The sequence below is a fragment of the Cucumis melo genome, chromosome 12 (assembly GCF_025177605.1).
Source record: "Cucumis melo cultivar AY chromosome 12, USDA_Cmelo_AY_1.0, whole genome shotgun sequence".
Classification (NCBI taxonomy): Eukaryota; Viridiplantae; Streptophyta; class Magnoliopsida; order Cucurbitales; family Cucurbitaceae; genus Cucumis; species Cucumis melo.
In genome coordinates, this window is record NC_066868.1 from 27,229,456 (window position 1) to 27,249,079 (window position 19,624).

A 19,624-nucleotide genomic window follows, 5' to 3' on the forward strand; every position below is an offset into this window, starting at 1 on the left:
CTTGATTGAATAATCAGAAAGAAAAAAGTAATGGCTAACAAATCTAATCTACAACTAGTGCAAAATCAAACAAAAATTATTTCATAATGGGTTCACAAGAAGAGAATTTTAAATTGCTCCTTTTGAAATATAGATCAGTTCCCAAAACCTCAACCCAGAAGTACAAATACTTTGTGTGGAAATTGCAAACCGAGACCTTAAGAAAAATAACATTATTAAGCTGTTGCAAGATTTAAAGAAAGGATAAAAACAAGGGGGCACTTGCGAAAACAATGCATAACTTACGTATAAAAGATGTAAAATATCACAAATGACCTCGTTATTGATATAAATTTGATACACCTAATATCTCTTAATACACTTGATGTATTTGATACTCTTTGATAGCTTTGAAACACTTTGGCAAACCTAATACTCCTTGTTACACTTTATTCTTCTGATACGTTGGATACCTTTTAGGTTTTGATACACTTAAATGCTTCATTAATAAGTTTGATACACTGCTAATAAACTTGTTATGTTTCATTGGTATACTCAAGAAATTTGATACACCAAGTTACTTCATTGATACACTCAATTGACTAAATACACTTGGTATGCTTAAAGTCCTACCAATACACAATTGATGTACACCTGTAACTTGATTGATGTACTTGATAATTATTCATTTTAATGATATGCTTGATCCACTTTACTAATATATCGTTGATATAATTGATAATAAAACACTGAGTTGAACGATAGTTTGAAGATGGAGAGTATTTTAAAAAGTAAGGATTTTGTGTGTATTTTGGTGTATCATATTCTCATAAGCAACCTACTATGATTTCTCTAAAAATAAACTCTCTCACTCTCTCAAGTCAACTTAACTGTTTCCTTTTGTTTATGTTTTTTTTTGCTGACTTTCTTTATGTTTTTCTGTTGACATTCTTTGCCAATGACAAATATTTAACTTACATCTGCTAAGACTATACAAAACCCACCTATCTAATACATTTGGTTGTTCAGAAGCTCAAGAAAATGAGAACCCATCTCAAATTGACTTTCTTTCAAACCTCCACCATCAACAAAATCATCTTCATCGCCTTCATCTTGATTCATTTTCCTCCATGTTGCCATGACGCCCTCTATGAATTTAAAGCTCGTGGTGTGAATTACTACAATCCAGAGATATGCAGGAGGCTGAATTTGGATTATAGAATTGGAATGAATTCATTGGAGGAATATAATTATAACTGTATGAAGATCGACCAGTGGGATCATCATCGAGTGAGGATCATGAAAGAAGATAACTTTGATAATTTTTACGCACTAAAGAAAATGGAAACAACAACTCTGGAACACCATGAGTCTATGTATTGTTCCAATGACAGATCAAACATGTGTACTGTCTGGTACGATTATCCCGAAGAAGAGAAGAATTGTGAGCATTACGGATTTGGTTGGGGCTCAAAACCGGTGGGGAGGAGTTACGTTTCTGAAACGAGCGGACAAACTGGAGTGCCGAAAATGAAGATTAAAGCGAACGCAATGACAAACGGGTCAGAAGGTGAGATAGAGAAAATGAGCCGAGTATTGGGGGCTGCGGAATTTGGGAGAGGATGGTTCAGCTTCAGAGACATGAATCGTAATCGATATGTAAACTACACGCTGCCCCTGATGGAGTCTGCTAGCAAGGTACTTATTACTCAAAATAAATAAATAAGGAGAAAATTGAACAAACCCAGTAGTAAACTATGATATTTATTACAATTTTACGTTATTTAAACTTCTAATTCGATCCATTCCATCAGATCTGACCATCATTCATCTATCTGAACTATTATTGGGATTTGTTAGAAATCGCAAGAGGAAGACGAGCTTTCTCGTACGAATCGTAAATAATTTGATGTTTTCGTACATTTATGAAAGTTAACCTATATATATAATTAAGTATAAATATAAATATTTATTTATTTACTTATTTAATAATATGTAAAATAATTAAAAAATATATTTTGTTATTCTTCCTTTCTTTTTTATCTATTCTATTTTTTATTTTTTTCCGCCTAATTTCATTTCTATATTGTGAATTTTTTTAAGCATTAACTTGTAATTTGCAAACTTTTCTTTTAAAAAATATATTGTCGTGTTTTAAAAAATATTATGTAATTGGAGGCTTCGTTGATTTTTTAATTTTCTGAATGAATTTCTAAATGTATATTCTAATAATTGAATTTTTAATTTTATTAATAATGAGGCTTTGACATTTTGAATTGTTTTAAATAAGAAAATTAATAATATTCTATCCAAAATAAAACAAAATTGGAAATTTATATACATTTCGATTGAAAAATAAAATTAAACTAAAATAAAAAAAAATGGAGAATATTTTCTCGCAGGAAACCCGAACCCCGCAAAATCCCCATAGGAATCCCCGTCCCCTTTCCTGCGAGAATTTGGTGGGAATGGGGAATGATAAAGGGGGACAGGGACGTGGAGTGGCATCCCCAGCCTCGCCCCGTGGACATCTTTAGGCATAGAGGAGAAGAGATCCCGTATTTATGTTAATTTAGCTCTTTTTGAATTTGATTTAGGTTGTAATGTTGGTTTTTCTTTATCAATTTTAGGCTGCAGTTTGGACATTTGCTAATATGTATTTTTTTTTATTTAAAAAATAGTTTTGCTATTTTATCAAATGAAACTTTAAAATTTGCTATTTATCTCGTCAACCCTTTATTTAAAATGAGCCACAATAAAAAGTGAGAGATACTTATTTACCATCTTAACACAGAAATTAAAAAAAAAAAGAGGTCAAACACCTTTCTAGTATATGTTGTTTTGAGTTGATATCTAGTTGGGGGTGATTTTAAAACGGATAATTAGTTAATAAATATTTAGAAAATAATTTTAAATAAAAATTACATGTTTTTCATTTGTGATTGGAGTGGATGCATAGAGATGGGTACAATTTTAAATACTCCAACTCTAGTTAACCAATTAGTCGTCCTAACTAAATGTTTACATGATGACGGCAATAACTTACTAAGTGATCCTATGTTTATCACTTTCTCTTTCTTTTTCAGTTTGATCACATCCTAAGCTAGATGATCCTAGTTGCAAATCTATCAATGATAAAACCATATTGCTAGTAAGATTCTACCAATGAACATAGTAGTTTATCACTAATAGAAATTCATCAATGATGGACGTTGCTATTATATAATATAATTAGATGACTGTCTATACCAAGCTAGAGCATGATGACTAGTACTTTTGTGGTACTTATTCCTTCGTTGATAATTTGACATCCAATGCTATATTAATTTATTTTCATAGTACGCCATAAATTGAGGTAGTGTAAAAATGTCTACTGCACGAAGGACTCATTCCTATGTTTTTCTACCTAATATAGATTGTGGTGAAAAAGACTCGTACAAGACGTAGGTTCAGCCCCAGATTCGGGAGACCAAAAGCGATAGAAGGATTCAGTAGACCAGTAACGATGGAAGGATTGAAAGAAGGTCGAAAGAACAAACTGGGCCGGTTGGAGAAGGCTATAGCGTCTGATAATTATATGATATACATGAGGTTGGGACATTATATTAGGTATGAAGAAATAGAAGGCTTAAAATTCAGAATGAATCTGTCTGAGAAGCCAGCAAGTAGGACGAAACAAGAGTTGGATGTTGAATATACGGATCTGTATACGTTAGCATGTGAGGCATGTAGAGAAACCCATGGAAAGTGTGGAAAAAATGCAACGCACCTATTTTACTGCATTTGTGAAACCCAAGATCAGCATTGTCCTCACGTCTACGTAGTTGCTCCTCCACCTGGTATGCCCATTTCTTTCTTCCAATATACCACATCAAAGTTGAAAAGAAAAGGTATTCAAGATCAGCTCCCTGAAAGTTAATAGATACAAATTTCAAAGTTAAAAAATTAAACTTGCAGCTACTTTAACCTGTTTATGGATAATATATAAAACCTCTCAGCTTTCGTTCTTTATCTGTATAGAAAACGAAGTACAATATAATAATATAATCACAACTAACTTGCTTTCTTCTCAGGTCATGTGAATTGAATCCAACAGAAATATATACACATATTTCACAACTCTATTACTTTGACATGTTTATTCTACAAAAGTTCAGTTTCAAATTTCTATGGAATATTTTTTATTTCCAGAAAATCTTAACAATTCATGTTTTCTTATGCAGGAAAGTCCAATTTACTCCAGAAAATATTTATCATAGGTACTGGACACTTCCAGTTTATGCTATAATTTCATAACCAACCATCTCACAACTCTTCGCTCTCCTTTTCCTACTCTTTTGGTATTATTCACTAAATTTCAGCATTGCATTGTTGCTTTTCTAATCTCCTTTTTTCTTCAGTCGCAATTGCTTCAGGAAGCATCATTTTAACAATCTCCATAATCATCGTCATATACTTCAAAAGGAAACACTTCCTGGAGGACAAAAAAATTGAGGAAATGATAAGGAGTTATTCCACGCACACACCAAAGCAGTATAGTTACTCACAGTTAAAGAAAATCACAAATTCCTTCATGGACAAGCTTGGCCAAGGAGGATTTAGCACTGTCTACAAAGGAAAACTACAAGATGGTCAGGACGTGGCAGTGAAACTCTTGAAAGAATCAAGAGAAAACGGCCAAGATTTAATGAATGAAGTTGTTAGCGTCACCAAAACATCGCATGTAAACATAGCCACCCTCTTGGGATTCTGCTATGAGCGAAGTAAAAGGGCTTTAGTTTATGAGTATATGTCTAAGGGGTCATTGGACAAGTATATATTTCAAAGACGGCGACAAGTAAAAAATGGTGTGGAGTTGAGTTTGAACACACTCTATAGCATCATTATTGGTGTGGGTCCAGGCTTTGCATTGCCGCTGCAACACAAGGATCGTGCATTTTGACATCAAACCAGACAATATTCTTTTGGACAATAATTTCTGCCCCAAGATCTCAGACTTTGGGCTTGCTAAGCAATGCAGGGCCAAAGAGAGTCATGTGTCAATGACAGGTATGAAAGGAACAGTAGGATTCATGGCGCCTGAAGTAATATTTAGAAATCTTGGCAAAGTTTCCCACAAATCTGATGTTTATAGTTATGGAATGTTGGTTCTTGAGATGTTGGGTGAAAGAAAGTATCCCAATGAAGGAATGGGGCAGAGCAGTGAAGAGTATTTTCCTGATTGGATATATAATAAACTTATACAACATGAAATTGGTGAAGGTTCTTATTCCTGGGGAGATACAAAGGAGGAAGAAGAAATGGCAAGAAAGATGATAATTGTGGGGCTGCATTGTATTCAGACATTACCTGACAACAGGCCATCGATGACCAATGTGGTTGCGATGTTGGAAGGCAGTGTCGATGTCTTACAGATTCCACCAAAACCCAACTTGTTTGGACCTCCTGCGACTGATCTACTCCAAGGTGTTGCTGCTTCTTCTTCATCCAACTCGTACTAATGACGCTGGCTTTTGATGCCCACTTGCCTATTGGACGCATTTTCTTCTGTCTATAAAATCCTATTGTTAGTTTGAGAGTAGAGCAGAAGCAGCTCAAGAACAACAATTCCCCTATTTGAAGACTCAAATTTGATATATTTTTGCCTTTTGAGTTAATAAATGACTATTTCAAACGTTTTTTTTTTTTTTTTTTTGAAGGAGAGCAAATGCATAGCCCAATGTGTCAAAGATATCAACCCCTTCGAGATCAGACACGCATTTGTTTGTCCTAAGCAAAAATTAAAATCACACTAAAAATAATCTCTACCATATTCGCTATTTACTAAGCAGAATGAAAGTGATTTAACATCTCAATAATCAACCCTTCCCTTAAGGAAGTTGAAGGTTTGAAAGTTCCAAGTCTCCCAGGTCTCTAGAACAAGGACTCTCATAAATGACCATCTTTTTTCCCGACTGAACAATTGACTAATTCAAACTTGTTTGATTTGATGGCAAGTCCACAAGTACCAAGAAACTTTGATGAAGAAAATCTTGTATATGCATTATACAACCTATTTAGCTGGAGTGTTTGACGGCCAATTTTTGATTTATTACAGGAAAGCTATGGAAGATAGTGTACCCCATATCGGTTATTCATAAATAAGACACGTTTTCTTAGAAAAATCTCACTCCATTGATCAATTCTTATGAAGCAAAAGCAACCAATGGATTCATATATCAATTGGTTGCTGACATTTCTTTGAAGATGACACTTCTCAGTTCTCAGTGAGTGAATAGACAGGAAGCTTGGTACCTAATAATTATCTCTAATCATATCTTTTGACTGTTCAGAAACTCAAGAAAATGAAAATCTACCTAAAACCCAGAAATAGTACCTTGTTCTTCTTCTTCTTCTTCATCGTGTTTCACCTTTCCCCATGTTTCAGCGAAGATTGCGGTGAGAGTTACAATTGCGGCGAATTAGTAAACATCAGGTATCCCTTTTGGGGGAATAAGAAGGAGAGAGTATGCGGGCAGCAAGAATTCAAACTGAACTGCAAGAACAACCAAACCACCACAGTTTACATAAACTCTCTGGAATACAACGTTCTGAGAATCAACCAATCGAATAATAGAATGAGGATAGCAAGATCAGACCTGTTCGAAAATTACTGCCCAGAAAATGAAATCCAAGTGGCGACTATGAATGGGCATCGGTTCGTGTATTCTTCCAACAATCAGAATATTTCGGTATGGTACAATTGCACGACGGATAACGAAATTCAAATTCCGGATACTTACAAATTTTGGTGCGGTGGGAAATGGGAAAAGCTTCGGAGACCGAATTATGCATTCGAGCCGTCGGCGAAGAGTTGGAGTCTAGAAAGGGGGGAATGCGGAATGAACATAGAGGTGATGGTCACGAGAGAGGGGTTGAAAGAAGGTATAAAAGAGAGGAAAAGTTTGGTGGAAAAGGCTGTGAAATGGGGTTTCGATGTAGAATATGAGAATTGGTATAAGGATGCTTGTAATGAATGCAATGAAAATGGAGGCAAATGTGGAGGGAACAACACGTATCCATACTACTGCATTTGTACAAATGGAATTGCTAGTTCTTACGACTGTAAAGCTCCTCTTCTTCCTCTTCTCCCTCCTCCTGCTCCTAATATCATTAGTACGTCTCATTCCCCTTCCTCTCTGTCTTTCATACTTATAATAAACCGTTCTACGTTCTCGTCGTTTTCATAACAGTGTATGCAGATTGTGTTTAGAACGAAGAACTATGTAAACCAAATCATATAACTAAATTAATAATATATCCAAAACCTTATTTGGTCTTCTCTAACAATTTGCTTGTCCTGACAGAAGGATCAAATGATACATGGAAGAAGATTATGATAGGTACTAAAATCTAGACCTTGATTTCACATTACATATGCTCATTAGATTTGAAACCTGATTTAACTAATTAGAATAAACCGAATGGCATTACAGGTGTTGGCTCTGGTTTAGGAGGCATAGTGATTATGAGTCTAATCTTTTTAATTAGGAACCATTTGAACAAAACTAAGCATCCCCATGCTTCTTCCTCCATTCTCCTTCCAAATAATTCTCGTGATCGTCTAATGAAGGCACTTGATCAGCATGGAGAAAATTCCATGGCTGTTCCTCTCTTCTCTTATCAAGAACTTGTACGAGCTACAGACAAATTTAACACTACCAACGAACTTGGAGATGGTGGCTTTGGCACCGTCTACTACGGTGAATACTTTTTAGTTTTCTCTACTGTGCGGTTGGAGTGAACTGCAAAACGATTGGTGCAGCTTAGTATAGTATTCATTTGAATTTTCTTTGATCTCTAACAGGCAAACTCCGAGATGGACGTGAGGTTGCAGTTAAACGATTGTTCCAAAATAGCTATAGAAAAGTTGAGCATTTCATGAATGAAGTTGAGATCCTTACTCGTTTGCGCCACCCACATCTAGTCATTCTTTATGGATGCGCCTCCCGACATTGCCGTGAACTATTGTTGGTTTATGAATTTGTACCAAATGGCACAGTTGCCGATCATCTTCACGGCATCCAAGCAAGACCGGGTGAGCTTCCATGGCTTACAAGGTTGAAGATTGCCATAGAGACAGCAAGTGCTCTCGCTTTTCTCCATGCTTCAGAAACCATCCACCGCGATGTTAAAACCACCAACATTCTCGTTGACAACAACTTCAATGTCAAAGTTGCCGATTTCGGACTGTCTCGTCTTTTTCCTACACAAGTGACACATGTTTCAACTTCTCCACAAGGATCTCCGGGATATGTTGATCCAGAGTATCAAGAATGTTACCAACTCACAAAGAAAAGCGATGTGTTTAGCTTTGGAGTCGTGTTGGTTGAGCTGATATCTTCAAAGCCAGCAGTTGATATCACGAGGCACAGGCATGAGATTAATCTATCGACAATGGCGATCAACAAGATCCAGAACGGAGAATTAGACGACTTTGTAGACCCATGTCTTGGATTTAAAACAGATGAAAGGATCAGAGACATGATATGCAGAGTAGCAGAGTTGGCATTTCAATGCCTTCAAAGTGTGAGGGATACAAGACCCTCAATGTTGGAGACACTACAAATTTTGAAAAACATAGAGAACAGAAGTTAGAAGATGTGGGAATCCAAAAGAAGACAGAAGATAGAGACAATCCCCAGATTCTGCCGTTGTGCTTTGGATTACCAGAACTTCAACACCAAATGGCAATGGCTGAGTTTTAAAGTAAAATACATGTTAAACCTTTAAAAAAACCATTATCTTTATCATCTATTAATCTCAATACAGATACAAATACGAATATTAAGATATATAGCTTAGTTTGGGAGTATAAAAGTGCATACATTTTCCGTTGTTTATCTTGTGAGTTTTTATCTCGACAAGTTTTCATTGCACAGCAAGAGCAAGAGAGTGAGAGGCAAAATTTCCACAATTGTTTTGGTCATCCATGGGTCACGATTCAAATAAATTGGTAGGGATATAATGCTTACAGAATCAACGAATTGAAACAAGTTGGGTAGCCTAAAGTCGTCTTCGTCTTCTTCGCCTTTAATTTGAAGATTGTTCACCGACAAAATGAGAGCTTTAGTAAGACCCAAAACACATTCTAAACTTTCACTTTTCCTTCAACTACAATACTCTAATACCATGTCTTCCTCTCCTAAATTATTCCAAGACCCATATTTCTGTTCCTCAAAATTGAATTCCAGATCCTTTCCATTTCTTCTTTCACAACTTTCTTTGGCTCTTATACTCCTTATTCTGCTCAATTCTGCTCCTGCTAACTCCGCTGTTCATGATGAATGGTTCTTCAACTGCAATTCCTCCAAATGCATTCTCAACGAATTGCCTTTCTGGAGATTTAACGGAACAGAAACTTGTAATCGTGTTGGTTATGACGAGACGATGGCGCTTAGATGTGATGGAGTTCTTGCAATCATAGAAATTAAGGGAGTAGAGTACCAAATCCTGGGTCATAGTCGATTTGACCGATTTTTTATACTAGCTGAAATTGGTTTTTCAGATCGATTTTGTTCACCAGATAAAAATATTTCGTCAAGTTCCATGTTTTTGACAATTTCTTTATATTCTAACTGCGGTTCTTCCCAACCTCTACCACCATACACCCCTACTTGTTCTGAAGCTGAATATAGCTACATCCCAGATGAGAATAACGTACTCCTGCCTAATGATATGTGTTGGATAAGTGTAGTAGCGCCAATTCCACAATGGTTGCTAAAACAAGTTGGTGATGATTTTCAAAAGGTAGCGCAACATATTACAGCTCATTTTAAGTCAGGGCGGACTGTAAATGCTCAAGTATGCAACAATTGCAAAGATTCTGGTGGTGGTGGTGTTTATGTTTATGACTTGGAATTGAATCAATCAAGATGCTGCTGTCAATCTTCCTTTGATAGGACTGAATTCTATTCTTCCTCACTACTTGCAGGAACACCACGACCTTCTCCATCCAGATCGGGTATTTATTTATTTAGCCTTTCAACAACAATGAGGATGGTGAGAGAGGTTTGAGAGAATTATTTATTTAAACTTTAATATACATTGCAATTTCAACTCTTTTTTTTAATGGTTCACTACTTAGTTCAGGACTTGTTTGTGATTTTCTTCCCCTTCTTTTTTGAGTTCATATTTCTCCATGTTTTGTCTTAGCAGGATTGTCAAATACGTCAACAGAAGCACCTTCTCCAGGCAAGGATGAAAATATAGCTACGGATGCAAATATCAGTAAGTCATGTTGACAGACATTTAGAAAAAAACATAATTACTATTGTTGTGTACATATTGACCATGTTCGACTCTCCAAATTCATCCCCTGCATACTTGAAACAAGTGAGTCTGTCATCATTCAAACCATCATCGAGTGTGTATCTTCTATGAATGAAAGGTTTTTCTATAGCTCCACTGGTTTTATACCTATGGTTAGAGTCTCCTGTGACATGCGTGAATTGAGATTTTCGAATGAAAGGGCTAATTCCTCATCCACCCATTGTATGGCCATTGTCGAAGCCTTTTTCTTGTTTTTTCAAATTCAAGTTCTTTGAAAATTGAAGTTTTGGATTGAAAGTCCAAAAAAATTGATAGTTGAAAAAGCTTAATATATACTCGCCCATAAAGATATCGAGGATATATCGTGAAATATTTGGAGGAAAAAAAAGGATATCATCCCAATATCTCTATCAAATATGTGGTTTTACCTATGTGGATGGATCGTCAATATATCAAGACTTCTAGCTTATACTAAAATTGCATAACAACTCTACTAAAATTGAATTACTGTCATCGTCGTCATTGTTTTGAGTTCATATAATTTCATGTTTTTTTTTACAGAAAAGTCAAAGAATCAATCGAAAAGAACACTCTCTATAGGTATGACAAGACTTCAATTGCATTACCAACCTTTCTCACTTTCTAATTTTCCTTTTACTGTTTTATTTCTTTTATACAATCATTCAACTCACCAAAGTTTTGCAATCCAATTCAAGGCTTTTCTTAACCATACAAATTTTGAAATCCTTCTTCAGCTTTAAGTGTCACAGGAAGCATCGTTTTGGTCATCCTTATCATCATCCTTTTCATCTACTACACCAGAAAAATGACACTTACCAACTCAAACAAACAAGACCTTATTGAAGAAACCATCAAAAGATATTCCACACGAATACCAAAGCGATATACTTACTCAACTCTGAAGAAAATCACAGATTCTTTCAAGAACAAGCTTGGCCAAGGAGGGTTCGCCACAGTTTACAAAGGAAAGTTACAAGATGGACGCGACGTGGCCGTAAAACTTCTGAATGAATCCGAAGATAATTGCCAAGATTTCATCAATGAAGTCATAAGCATCACTACAACTTCCCATGTAAACATAGTCACTTTCTTGGGGTTCTGTTATGAGCGGAACAAAAGAGCTTTGATTTATGAGTACATGCCTAAAGGGTCATTAGACAAATACATATGTCACAAAGGGCTACAAAAAGGTAGAATTGAATTGAATTGGATGACTCTGTATAACATCATTGTGGGCGTGGCTCGAGGATTAGAATACTTGCATCGTGGCTGCAATACAAGGATTCTACATTTTGATATCAAGCCACACAACATTCTTTTGGACGATGAGTTTTGCCCCAAGATCTCCGACTTTGGGCTTTCGAAGCAGTGGAAGGCAAAAGAGAGTCATGTGTCGATGTCAGGTGTAAAGGGGACAATAGGATTCATGGCTCCGGAAGTAGTACAAAGAAGATATGGCAAAGTTTCACACAAGTCTGATGTTTATAGCTATGGAATGTTGATTCTTGAGGTGGTTGGTGAAAGGCAAAGCCCTAATAAAGGAGTGGGAGACCATAGTGAAGAGTATTTTCCTGATTGGATATAAAAGAATCTTGCAGAATGTGAAATGTATAGAAATTGTAGGCAGTGGGGAGAAACAGAGGAAGAAGAAGAAATAGCTAGAAAATTGGTGGTTGTGGGTTTGAATTGCATTCGAACATTGCCGGACGACCGACCGTCCATGACTGAGGTAGTCGCCATGTTGGAAGGGAATGTTGATGGATTACCCATTCCCTCGAAACGGACCCTCTTCTTACATCCTCCAACTGTTTCTTCTTCTACCTCATATTTAGAACACTAGTTGATCACAAAGGAGAAATTTTTTATCTTCCTCAAAGAGGGACAATCTGAGTATGCTCTCTAAATGTATGGAAAAAATTATAGTCCCAACTGCCCTTGCAAACATAAATATTATCGTACAACCACCATTATTAATGGTCTTATAACAGATGGAAAAGCGATGGGTATAGCCAATTCCCATTTCAACAAAAATTATACGAAATCGCCAAAACCTTTCTTCCATTACTGATCAAAGCATACCATTAAGAAATAAGAACTAAATTTGATAGACCCATTGTTTTTTCGCTTAAACCAACATCCAAAAATGGTAAAAAGGAAAACTTTCCAAAAACAGAGTATATTCAGTCAGCCATTATCAGATTCAACATAACATATTTCGGAGAGATTAACTCAACAAACACAAAATATATATTTATTTCTCCCATAGTTTGGTAGAAGATGAAAAGAAACTGGAAAATTGTGGAAAAGTTATAGAAAACTAATGCTATATGTATAACATAAAGAACAGAGGAGATGGAAGTCGTGACCAAGAAAAGGCGACGGTTGGATGAGATAGCCTGCTGACGTCAGTCTTCGTCATTTTCCTGACGTCAGTATAAGACGACACAAGACGTCAGCAGCTTCTTCTGATTTTGTCAAACATATTATTAAAAGTCTTTCGTCGGCTAATTCTTTCATCATCGTCTTCCTGTTTAAACCGAGATCGAACCGCCGCATATAATCTCATTGCAATGTCTACTTAATCGGAAACTGCACCGACCCAACCCACGCCGTCGCCGCCGAAATTAAGCCGACAAGTCTGAGACAAACTTTGTGTTAAAATTTATGTTTCTTGTTCCATCCACTGCCTCTCTCTCTCTCGTTATAATTGTTAGCGTTTCGTGCACATGAAATATTGTGATTATCATCTTTATATGTTGTTTGGAGATAGCCATTTTGAAATGTCATATGTTATGGTTTTCTAAAAATGTGTTTTGTTTTCTTAATAAATTAATTAGTAATAACAAACTTGTAGAGAAGAATATCAAAACTAAACTGAATATCTAATATTTTATATGTTATCGTTTTTGAAAGATGTGTTCGCTTTCTTATAACTTTCTTTAACAATGGTGGATGGATGTCAAATTTCGGATAAAGACAAGTTTCTATAATAGAAGTTTATCGACTGTGGTTAAAAGAAAGAATAGAAAAAATGAGGTTGAATTCCATCTAGTTTTATTCTAATTTCCATCATGAAGTTGACATTCAAAATCAGACCTAATACCACACACTGATTCTTCTTCTTCTTCAACTCCAACCACTCATATAAGCAAAGATATTTAATGACGCGTTTTGTGGGTGTGGTGGAGAAGAAACATAATATATATATATATATCAAAATTGGTTCAACCTATATGATTATTTTCTTTTTTTGTCTTCCAATGGGAACAGATATCAGATGGAGAGGATTCGTTCTAGAATGTCCCCTACCAATTTTTCTTTACAGTTTTCTTCAAAATACTATTTTTGTTAATATATGAACATAAACTACTGATACGTTGGTGTAAAATAAAAAGACAGACTACTTCTGAAACGCTCTTGTAGTTTGGTAAAGTGATCAGTTTGTCTGATATTCTTTGGTAAAGTATTTAAAATCAACAAACGCAAAACAAAAAACGACATGGATGCTTTGAAGACCACGTAACGAAAAGAGAACAAATGAAGACGAAGAGAGAGAAAAGATGATACCAATAGAGAATAATATTCAAGTGTCTCAATTGATCAGTTTGATCATATTCATCACTAATACACTTTACCATTCAATTTAGAAGAAGTAGATATGCTTTTTCGTCTCTCCTAAAACCACTGCAACCTTCCTGTTCCATATAGTTGAGCCCATCCAATCAAACAATAATAATGTCTACATATCTTCTCGAACAGTACTGTGTTGAAGCCCAGGAAAAATTATGAAGGAAAAATCAAAGTTTACAAACTAGAGATGTCTTAATGACTTGGGAGCTGATGTGTTTTTTTAGTACTAAATACGTACTTCCTATCTAATATTTAACATCTCATTGAATATTATGTATTGTTTTATTTTATGATCAAACACCATTTCCAATACTTTGTTAATGGAAAAAGCTAACACACAATACTAGAAAATTGTCCATACATCTTGCGGCTCTAGCCTCTAGTTGGTATGCAAACAGTAACTCGTTAGTATGACTGAGTCACGAAACTCGCTTTTTTTAAGACATCTTGTGGCTCCAGCCTCTAGTCGGTATGCAAACAGTTCTAGAAATGTCTTGTCATCCCCAAGATAAAATAACCTTTGTTGGTCGAGCTGCACTCAACCCAACGAAAAACCAACACACTAGTGGATACTTGCTCAAATTCAAGAACATAACAAAGTAGAAAGGGAGAGAATAATTTTTATTTTTCGATGGATAATCTCAAATAAGAAAGGAAGTATGATATATATAGTGAAGCAGAAAAGAAAAAAAACGTTGATAATGGTTCGATAGTCAAAACGTTGATAACGGTTCAACGGTCAAAATGTCGGTAAGGCCTCAACGATCAAAACATCGGTAACGGTTCAACAATCAAAACATCCGTAATGGTCCAACGGTTAAAACGTCGGTAACGGTTCGACAATCAAAACATCGATAATAGTTTACGACGACATGCGCGTGTAGAGTTATTAACAAAGCCACATTTGTGTATCTCCTCACCCTATCTAAAACTTGAATACCCCTTAGAGCTTCTACCATGTTTTCTAGCAGAGGTAGTAATCCAATTTTAAATTAAATAATAATATTTTTATTTAAACAGTTTTTCATCAACATTAAATATAGAAAATAAGTCATTGACATGTCTAGGATGAATAATGAATTTGGGAATATATATCTTTTAGTTCATTTATTTGTGAGTTCAGCAATTGTGCAAGGGTGGAAGAATGAAAAGCATCCCATCTTCTAAAATGTAATCGACAATTGTCATAAATAGAGAAAGAAAAGTAAATCAGATAGAGCATATGTGCAAAACAGATAACATAATAAAATACTTTCAGGTAAATTTTGTTGGTCCACTATTTATTTAAATTTATTAATTTAGTCAATTAAGTACATATTTTACCATTCAAATTTCATTATTGAATTTTACATTTTCTTTAACCTCATAAATAGTTGTTGATGGTGAAGTCGTACAAATCCGCTGCATGGAAAGTAAGGTCAAAGAAGAAGAGAAAGCCCCATTTCATACGCACAGACGTCCATATTTTTACAAGTCAATGGGGACAATTGGAACTTAAATTTTGAAGTGTGAGAGAGAGATGGAGAATGAGAAGAGGGGAGGAGACTCAATTTGGCATTCATTCAATGCCCAATAGTATAAAACAAGAAACTAAGATGTGAAAACAAATTTGAAAACAAAGTGAATTTTATTGACCATAGAATAGTAGTAGTCTGGAGGTGTAACTTGGTGAGAATTGGTGGAAAACTGCTTTACAAAAACAGCCAATTTAATAGTGATTGTGATGTAATCACAATGAAGAACAAACTATCCAAAATTACAGTGAAAATTCCCTTCGATTCTTGCAGAAATGTTAAACTGATGATTATCGGAATTGGAGTCCCAATCTTGGCTTTCGAGTTGCCCACTTAGAAACTCATAGCTACTTTGAAGCAAAGATTTCCCAACTAAAAACTCACTCCCTTCATTGCCTATCAATAAATTCAAAAAAGAAAAAACAAATTAAATCACTTGTTCCCTTTCATAATCTCAAAAAACTTTATCTTTGTACCAAAATCAATCAAATTTAAAATTTACCTTGTGTTAATAACAATGATTCTCTTAAGTTTCCTTCAAAGTCTTGTAGAGAAGCCCAGTTGTCAAATGCTTGTCTCCTCAAATTCTTCAAGTAATCCTGGGGTATATTGTGGAGGTCTCGAGAAGAATATATTTGTTCTCCAATCATGGCTCTAACAACTTCACAAATTGGGTTCAAAAATAGCAGGAAATTTGGTCCACGGAACAAGTAGAGCTTGCTTCCTAATTCACAAGTTTTGGCATGTTTTACTGTTGCCTCCCACATTTTTACAGACATTGCTACACCTAAAAACTGCACCCACATATGTATTTTTTGTTAAATCTTCGCCCACATATCCAAATTTGTTAGTAAAGGGATAAGATGAGAATATATACCGTTCTTAGCTTTTGTGGATCAATAGTGTAAAGCTGTAAAAATTCTTGAACTGTCTTGATATTGTGATCGCTTAATTTCCTGTGAAACACTCCTTCTTTCCCAATCTTTTCCAATCGCCATACTTCATCATTCAACATTGGTGGATAATGCTTCTTGTACACTTCAACCATCAAAAGCGAAAATATTTTAATGTTTGGAGTATTAGGAAACGAAGTATTTGGAGTATTAGGGAAAAAGAATGCAAATGGCTTACATTCACCGCGATGGTCTTTAACTACAAATGGTTCGGTAATGGCTTCCCTAATGCGGGGGAATTTATCTCGGTCCGAACCAGAAACAATACGGGCTCCCAACCGAAATTTTCTGCTCCTTATCCAACTTGAGTTATCGGTGAATTCAAGATCCCCAATCGTCGCAGCACAGTGCCTAAGAACTACATTCATTTCGCCGTGAAGCAGTGGCCTCTTACCTGATCTTTCCTTAACAATGCTAGCATTAAATTCCTCAGCCGTCCAATCCTCTCGATCTCCGGATGCAAATTCCCCGTCCAAAACAACGATTTCAATTTTCAACAAAGCTGAAATCGGCAGCAACGACGGATCTTCACCGCCTACTTCGACGGCGATCCTCAGTGGCTGACTTTCTACATCCGTAATTTTACTTCCAGTAAAAATAGTAGAGGGAAGATTATTTACAAAATATAACTGAAAACTAGATGGTTCTAAGGCTTGTATCTTCAAAGAAGATGCTCTGGTTAATGATCTTGAATAACGAATCAAACATCGGTCGACTTCCTCATTCACCTGAAAGTTTTCTAATGAATTAAAGAAAACCCCTAAGTTAATTAACACAAAAAGAAAAACTCCCATTAAATTACATACCACACGTCTGAGTAATGGTTCCAGTGCTTTTGATAGATGTCTTAAGGAATTCACCATTACAACTTCCCCAATGATCCTGAGGGAAATTAGAAGATGCATAAAATCAGTCATCCAGTCATTCATGAATCTTTGAGGAAATAAACAAACAAACAAACAAACAAACAAACAAACAAACATACGAGGCGAAGGACTGGCGTGGGCGTTTCTTCTCGATTCGTTGATCCATACATGAATCAGTTGCGGAGAATGGTCTTTTGGATGCCATTTGAAGAGGTGAAGGTAGGTGTTGAGGAAGAAAAGTTACATTGCCAACACTAGATTAAGGACAATGGCACATATATAGAAAGCATTATAGAAGAATAGACAATCATGGTGATGGTGAAACATGAGCGGGTTGAAGTCGATCGATGTGGTAAACGATTGAGAGCGAGAGAGAGAGAGAGAGAGAATATTAAATTGCTGAGTATTTTCTTAGAAAATTCTGAGATATTGCTGGAAGGGAAAAAAGTGTATTTAATGTGAAGACCAACTCAATCAAGCATTTTTCAGTCTTTCTTTATATTATATTGCCATTTGTTGAATTCATTTTTTTTATTATTATTATGCCTAAATTAATATGTTTATTTGAATTTAGGGTGGGTTTTAAAATATAACAACCTTCCATGTGGATGGAATTCATTTTAAATATTTTAATTTTCTTTATAAAGGTAAAGTTTTCTTTTTTTAATTTTGGATAATTTCTTAATATTTTATTCTCATTTGTTTTTTACATTCCTCTTGCCTTTCCCCTCTAATAACAACAACAAAAAGAAAGAAATTTTAAACTTTGTTTAAAACTAGAGTTAGCTTTGAATTTTTGCTTTCTTATCAACACAGAACTTAGATCCTAAAAAAATGAAGTAGTATGAAACCAACCCTATCAACAAAAAAAAAAATATATGTCAAAGGCAAAATTTTTCGTTTTCGTAGAAAAACGCACGATAGTTCACATCATCAGCCCTATACGATCTCTTAGTATTTTTTTGGACAATCCCTTAGGGGACGTTTAGGATAAGTTATAATAGCGTGGAGATTATAATAACATGTAGATAGTATGAGGATTATAATAGTCTGTGTTTGTGTTTAGAGTGCAAACTATTATAGTATGAGGATTATTATAGTCTGTATTTTGGGTGAAGATTATTATAATTTGTGTTTGAGGTAAAAACTATTATAATTTGAGTAATCTGTGTTTGAGGGACAAATTATATTATAGTCTCTTTATTATTATAATCTGTGTTCCGGCGGAGAGTATTATAGTATGAGTTTTTCAATACATATGTAATTATATGTTAAATACACATTTTCTTTGATTGATTTTATCAAATCTAGTTAGTTTGGACGTTCACTTAATAAATTTAAACGTTCCCTTTGTAAACCATTGAGGGATCTCTTAACAACAGTCAAAGAGATCATTTTTCCATCCAAAGCTTAATTGAACGTTTCTTTTTTTTTTTTTTTTTCTCTTTTAATAAAATGGTGAAGGATGAAGAATGAAGAATGAAGAATGTGTATAAATAACAAAACTAAAAACTGGGACGAAAATTATCAAAGAAAGGAAAGAGGAGGAGATCAGGAGAATGAGGGGAAATGGTTAATTTGTTTTGTTTCTAAAATTGAGGGCATGGGGATTTCGCACTTTCTTGAAAAAGGTTTCCATTGAGAAAAGTCTAAGAAGTTTCTTGATATTTTGATCACAGGGGCCAATCCATTTTTGTTTTAAAATAAGAAGCCAACAAGAAACCCTAATTATTTGTTGTTGATCTTGGTGAGAGAACATGCATCACATGATTTCACAACTTTTCTTTATTTTATGTGTTTTCCTTTTAATTTCTTGTTATTGTTTTTTTTTAATTGATTCACTAAGTTGAGTACTGTGATCTCCAATATGAACACCCTCTTAAGTTTATATATTTAATTAAGTTTTCATTTAGATCTTTTTTCTAAAAAAAACCCAAGTTCAAACCCTAAATCTCTTTCAAAAATTTGATATTACTTAAAATCAAAATAGTATTAAAAACGTGAATAATCAGATATGAAACCGAAATAACAAAAAAAGATCAAGGGGTTATATTACAAATTGAATATAATGAATTTTATATTACAAATCGAGTCCAAAATGTTTGATTCAAACTGGATTTTAGATTACATTACATTACAATCGCATTCCATTTTGAGTCATCAACACACATTCGTAAGGTTAATGTAAAATTACTCATGCTTTAATAGGTATTTGCATATTTATCTATCGAGTGACAAAGTTATGCTTTGGATAGGGTTTCGTCCCATTCACATTTTTGGTAGATTTTGGACCAACGTATCTTTTTTAGTCGGCAGCTCTCATCTGTTTTCTAAATTATATTATTATAAC

At 34.9% G+C, this 19,624-nt stretch overlaps 3 protein-coding genes and 1 pseudogene across 4 annotated transcripts; 3 read left to right on the forward strand and 1 right to left on the reverse strand.

Annotated features, from left to right (window-relative positions):
• Window positions 1–1,380: 1,380 nt before the first annotated feature.
• On the forward strand, window positions 1,381–5,683 carry LOC107990466 (LEAF RUST 10 DISEASE-RESISTANCE LOCUS RECEPTOR-LIKE PROTEIN KINASE-like 2.1; annotated as a pseudogene).
• A 416-nt stretch (window positions 5,684–6,099) lies between these two features.
• LOC103499026 (LEAF RUST 10 DISEASE-RESISTANCE LOCUS RECEPTOR-LIKE PROTEIN KINASE-like 1.2) lies at window positions 6,100–8,861 on the forward strand. 2 transcript variants are annotated; one of them, XM_051080219.1, is made up of 4 exons: window positions 6,100–7,134; window positions 7,329–7,361; window positions 7,455–7,721; window positions 7,826–8,861. In XM_051080219.1, the coding sequence occupies exons 1-4, from the start codon at window positions 6,324–6,326 to the stop codon at window positions 8,614–8,616; spliced, it is 1,902 nt and encodes a 633-aa protein (XP_050936176.1). In that variant the 5' UTR covers window positions 6,100–6,323; the 3' UTR covers window positions 8,617–8,861. The 2 variants fall into 2 exon arrangements, with proteins under 2 accessions (XP_050936176.1, XP_008460228.3); XM_008462006.3 differs by having other exon boundaries at window positions 6,101–7,134; window positions 7,326–7,361.
• A 146-nt stretch (window positions 8,862–9,007) lies between these two features.
• On the forward strand, window positions 9,008–12,372 carry LOC103499200 (PR5-like receptor kinase). The gene is made up of 4 exons (XM_017043849.2): window positions 9,008–9,982; window positions 10,177–10,248; window positions 10,852–10,890; window positions 11,046–12,372. Exons 1-4 carry the CDS (start codon window positions 9,079–9,081, stop codon window positions 11,894–11,896), a joined length of 1,866 nt encoding a protein of 621 aa, XP_016899338.2. The 5' UTR covers window positions 9,008–9,078; the 3' UTR covers window positions 11,897–12,372.
• A 3,177-nt stretch (window positions 12,373–15,549) lies between these two features.
• On the reverse strand, window positions 15,550–17,740 carry LOC103498471 (protein SAR DEFICIENT 1). The gene is made up of 6 exons (XM_008461115.3): window positions 17,394–17,740; window positions 17,215–17,290; window positions 16,587–17,136; window positions 16,333–16,493; window positions 15,958–16,249; window positions 15,550–15,851 (listed from the first exon to the last, which is right to left on the reverse strand). Exons 1-6 carry the CDS (start codon window positions 17,477–17,479, stop codon window positions 15,688–15,690), a joined length of 1,329 nt encoding a protein of 442 aa, XP_008459337.1. The 5' UTR covers window positions 17,480–17,740; the 3' UTR covers window positions 15,550–15,687.
• Window positions 17,741–19,624: the final 1,884 nt, after the last annotated feature.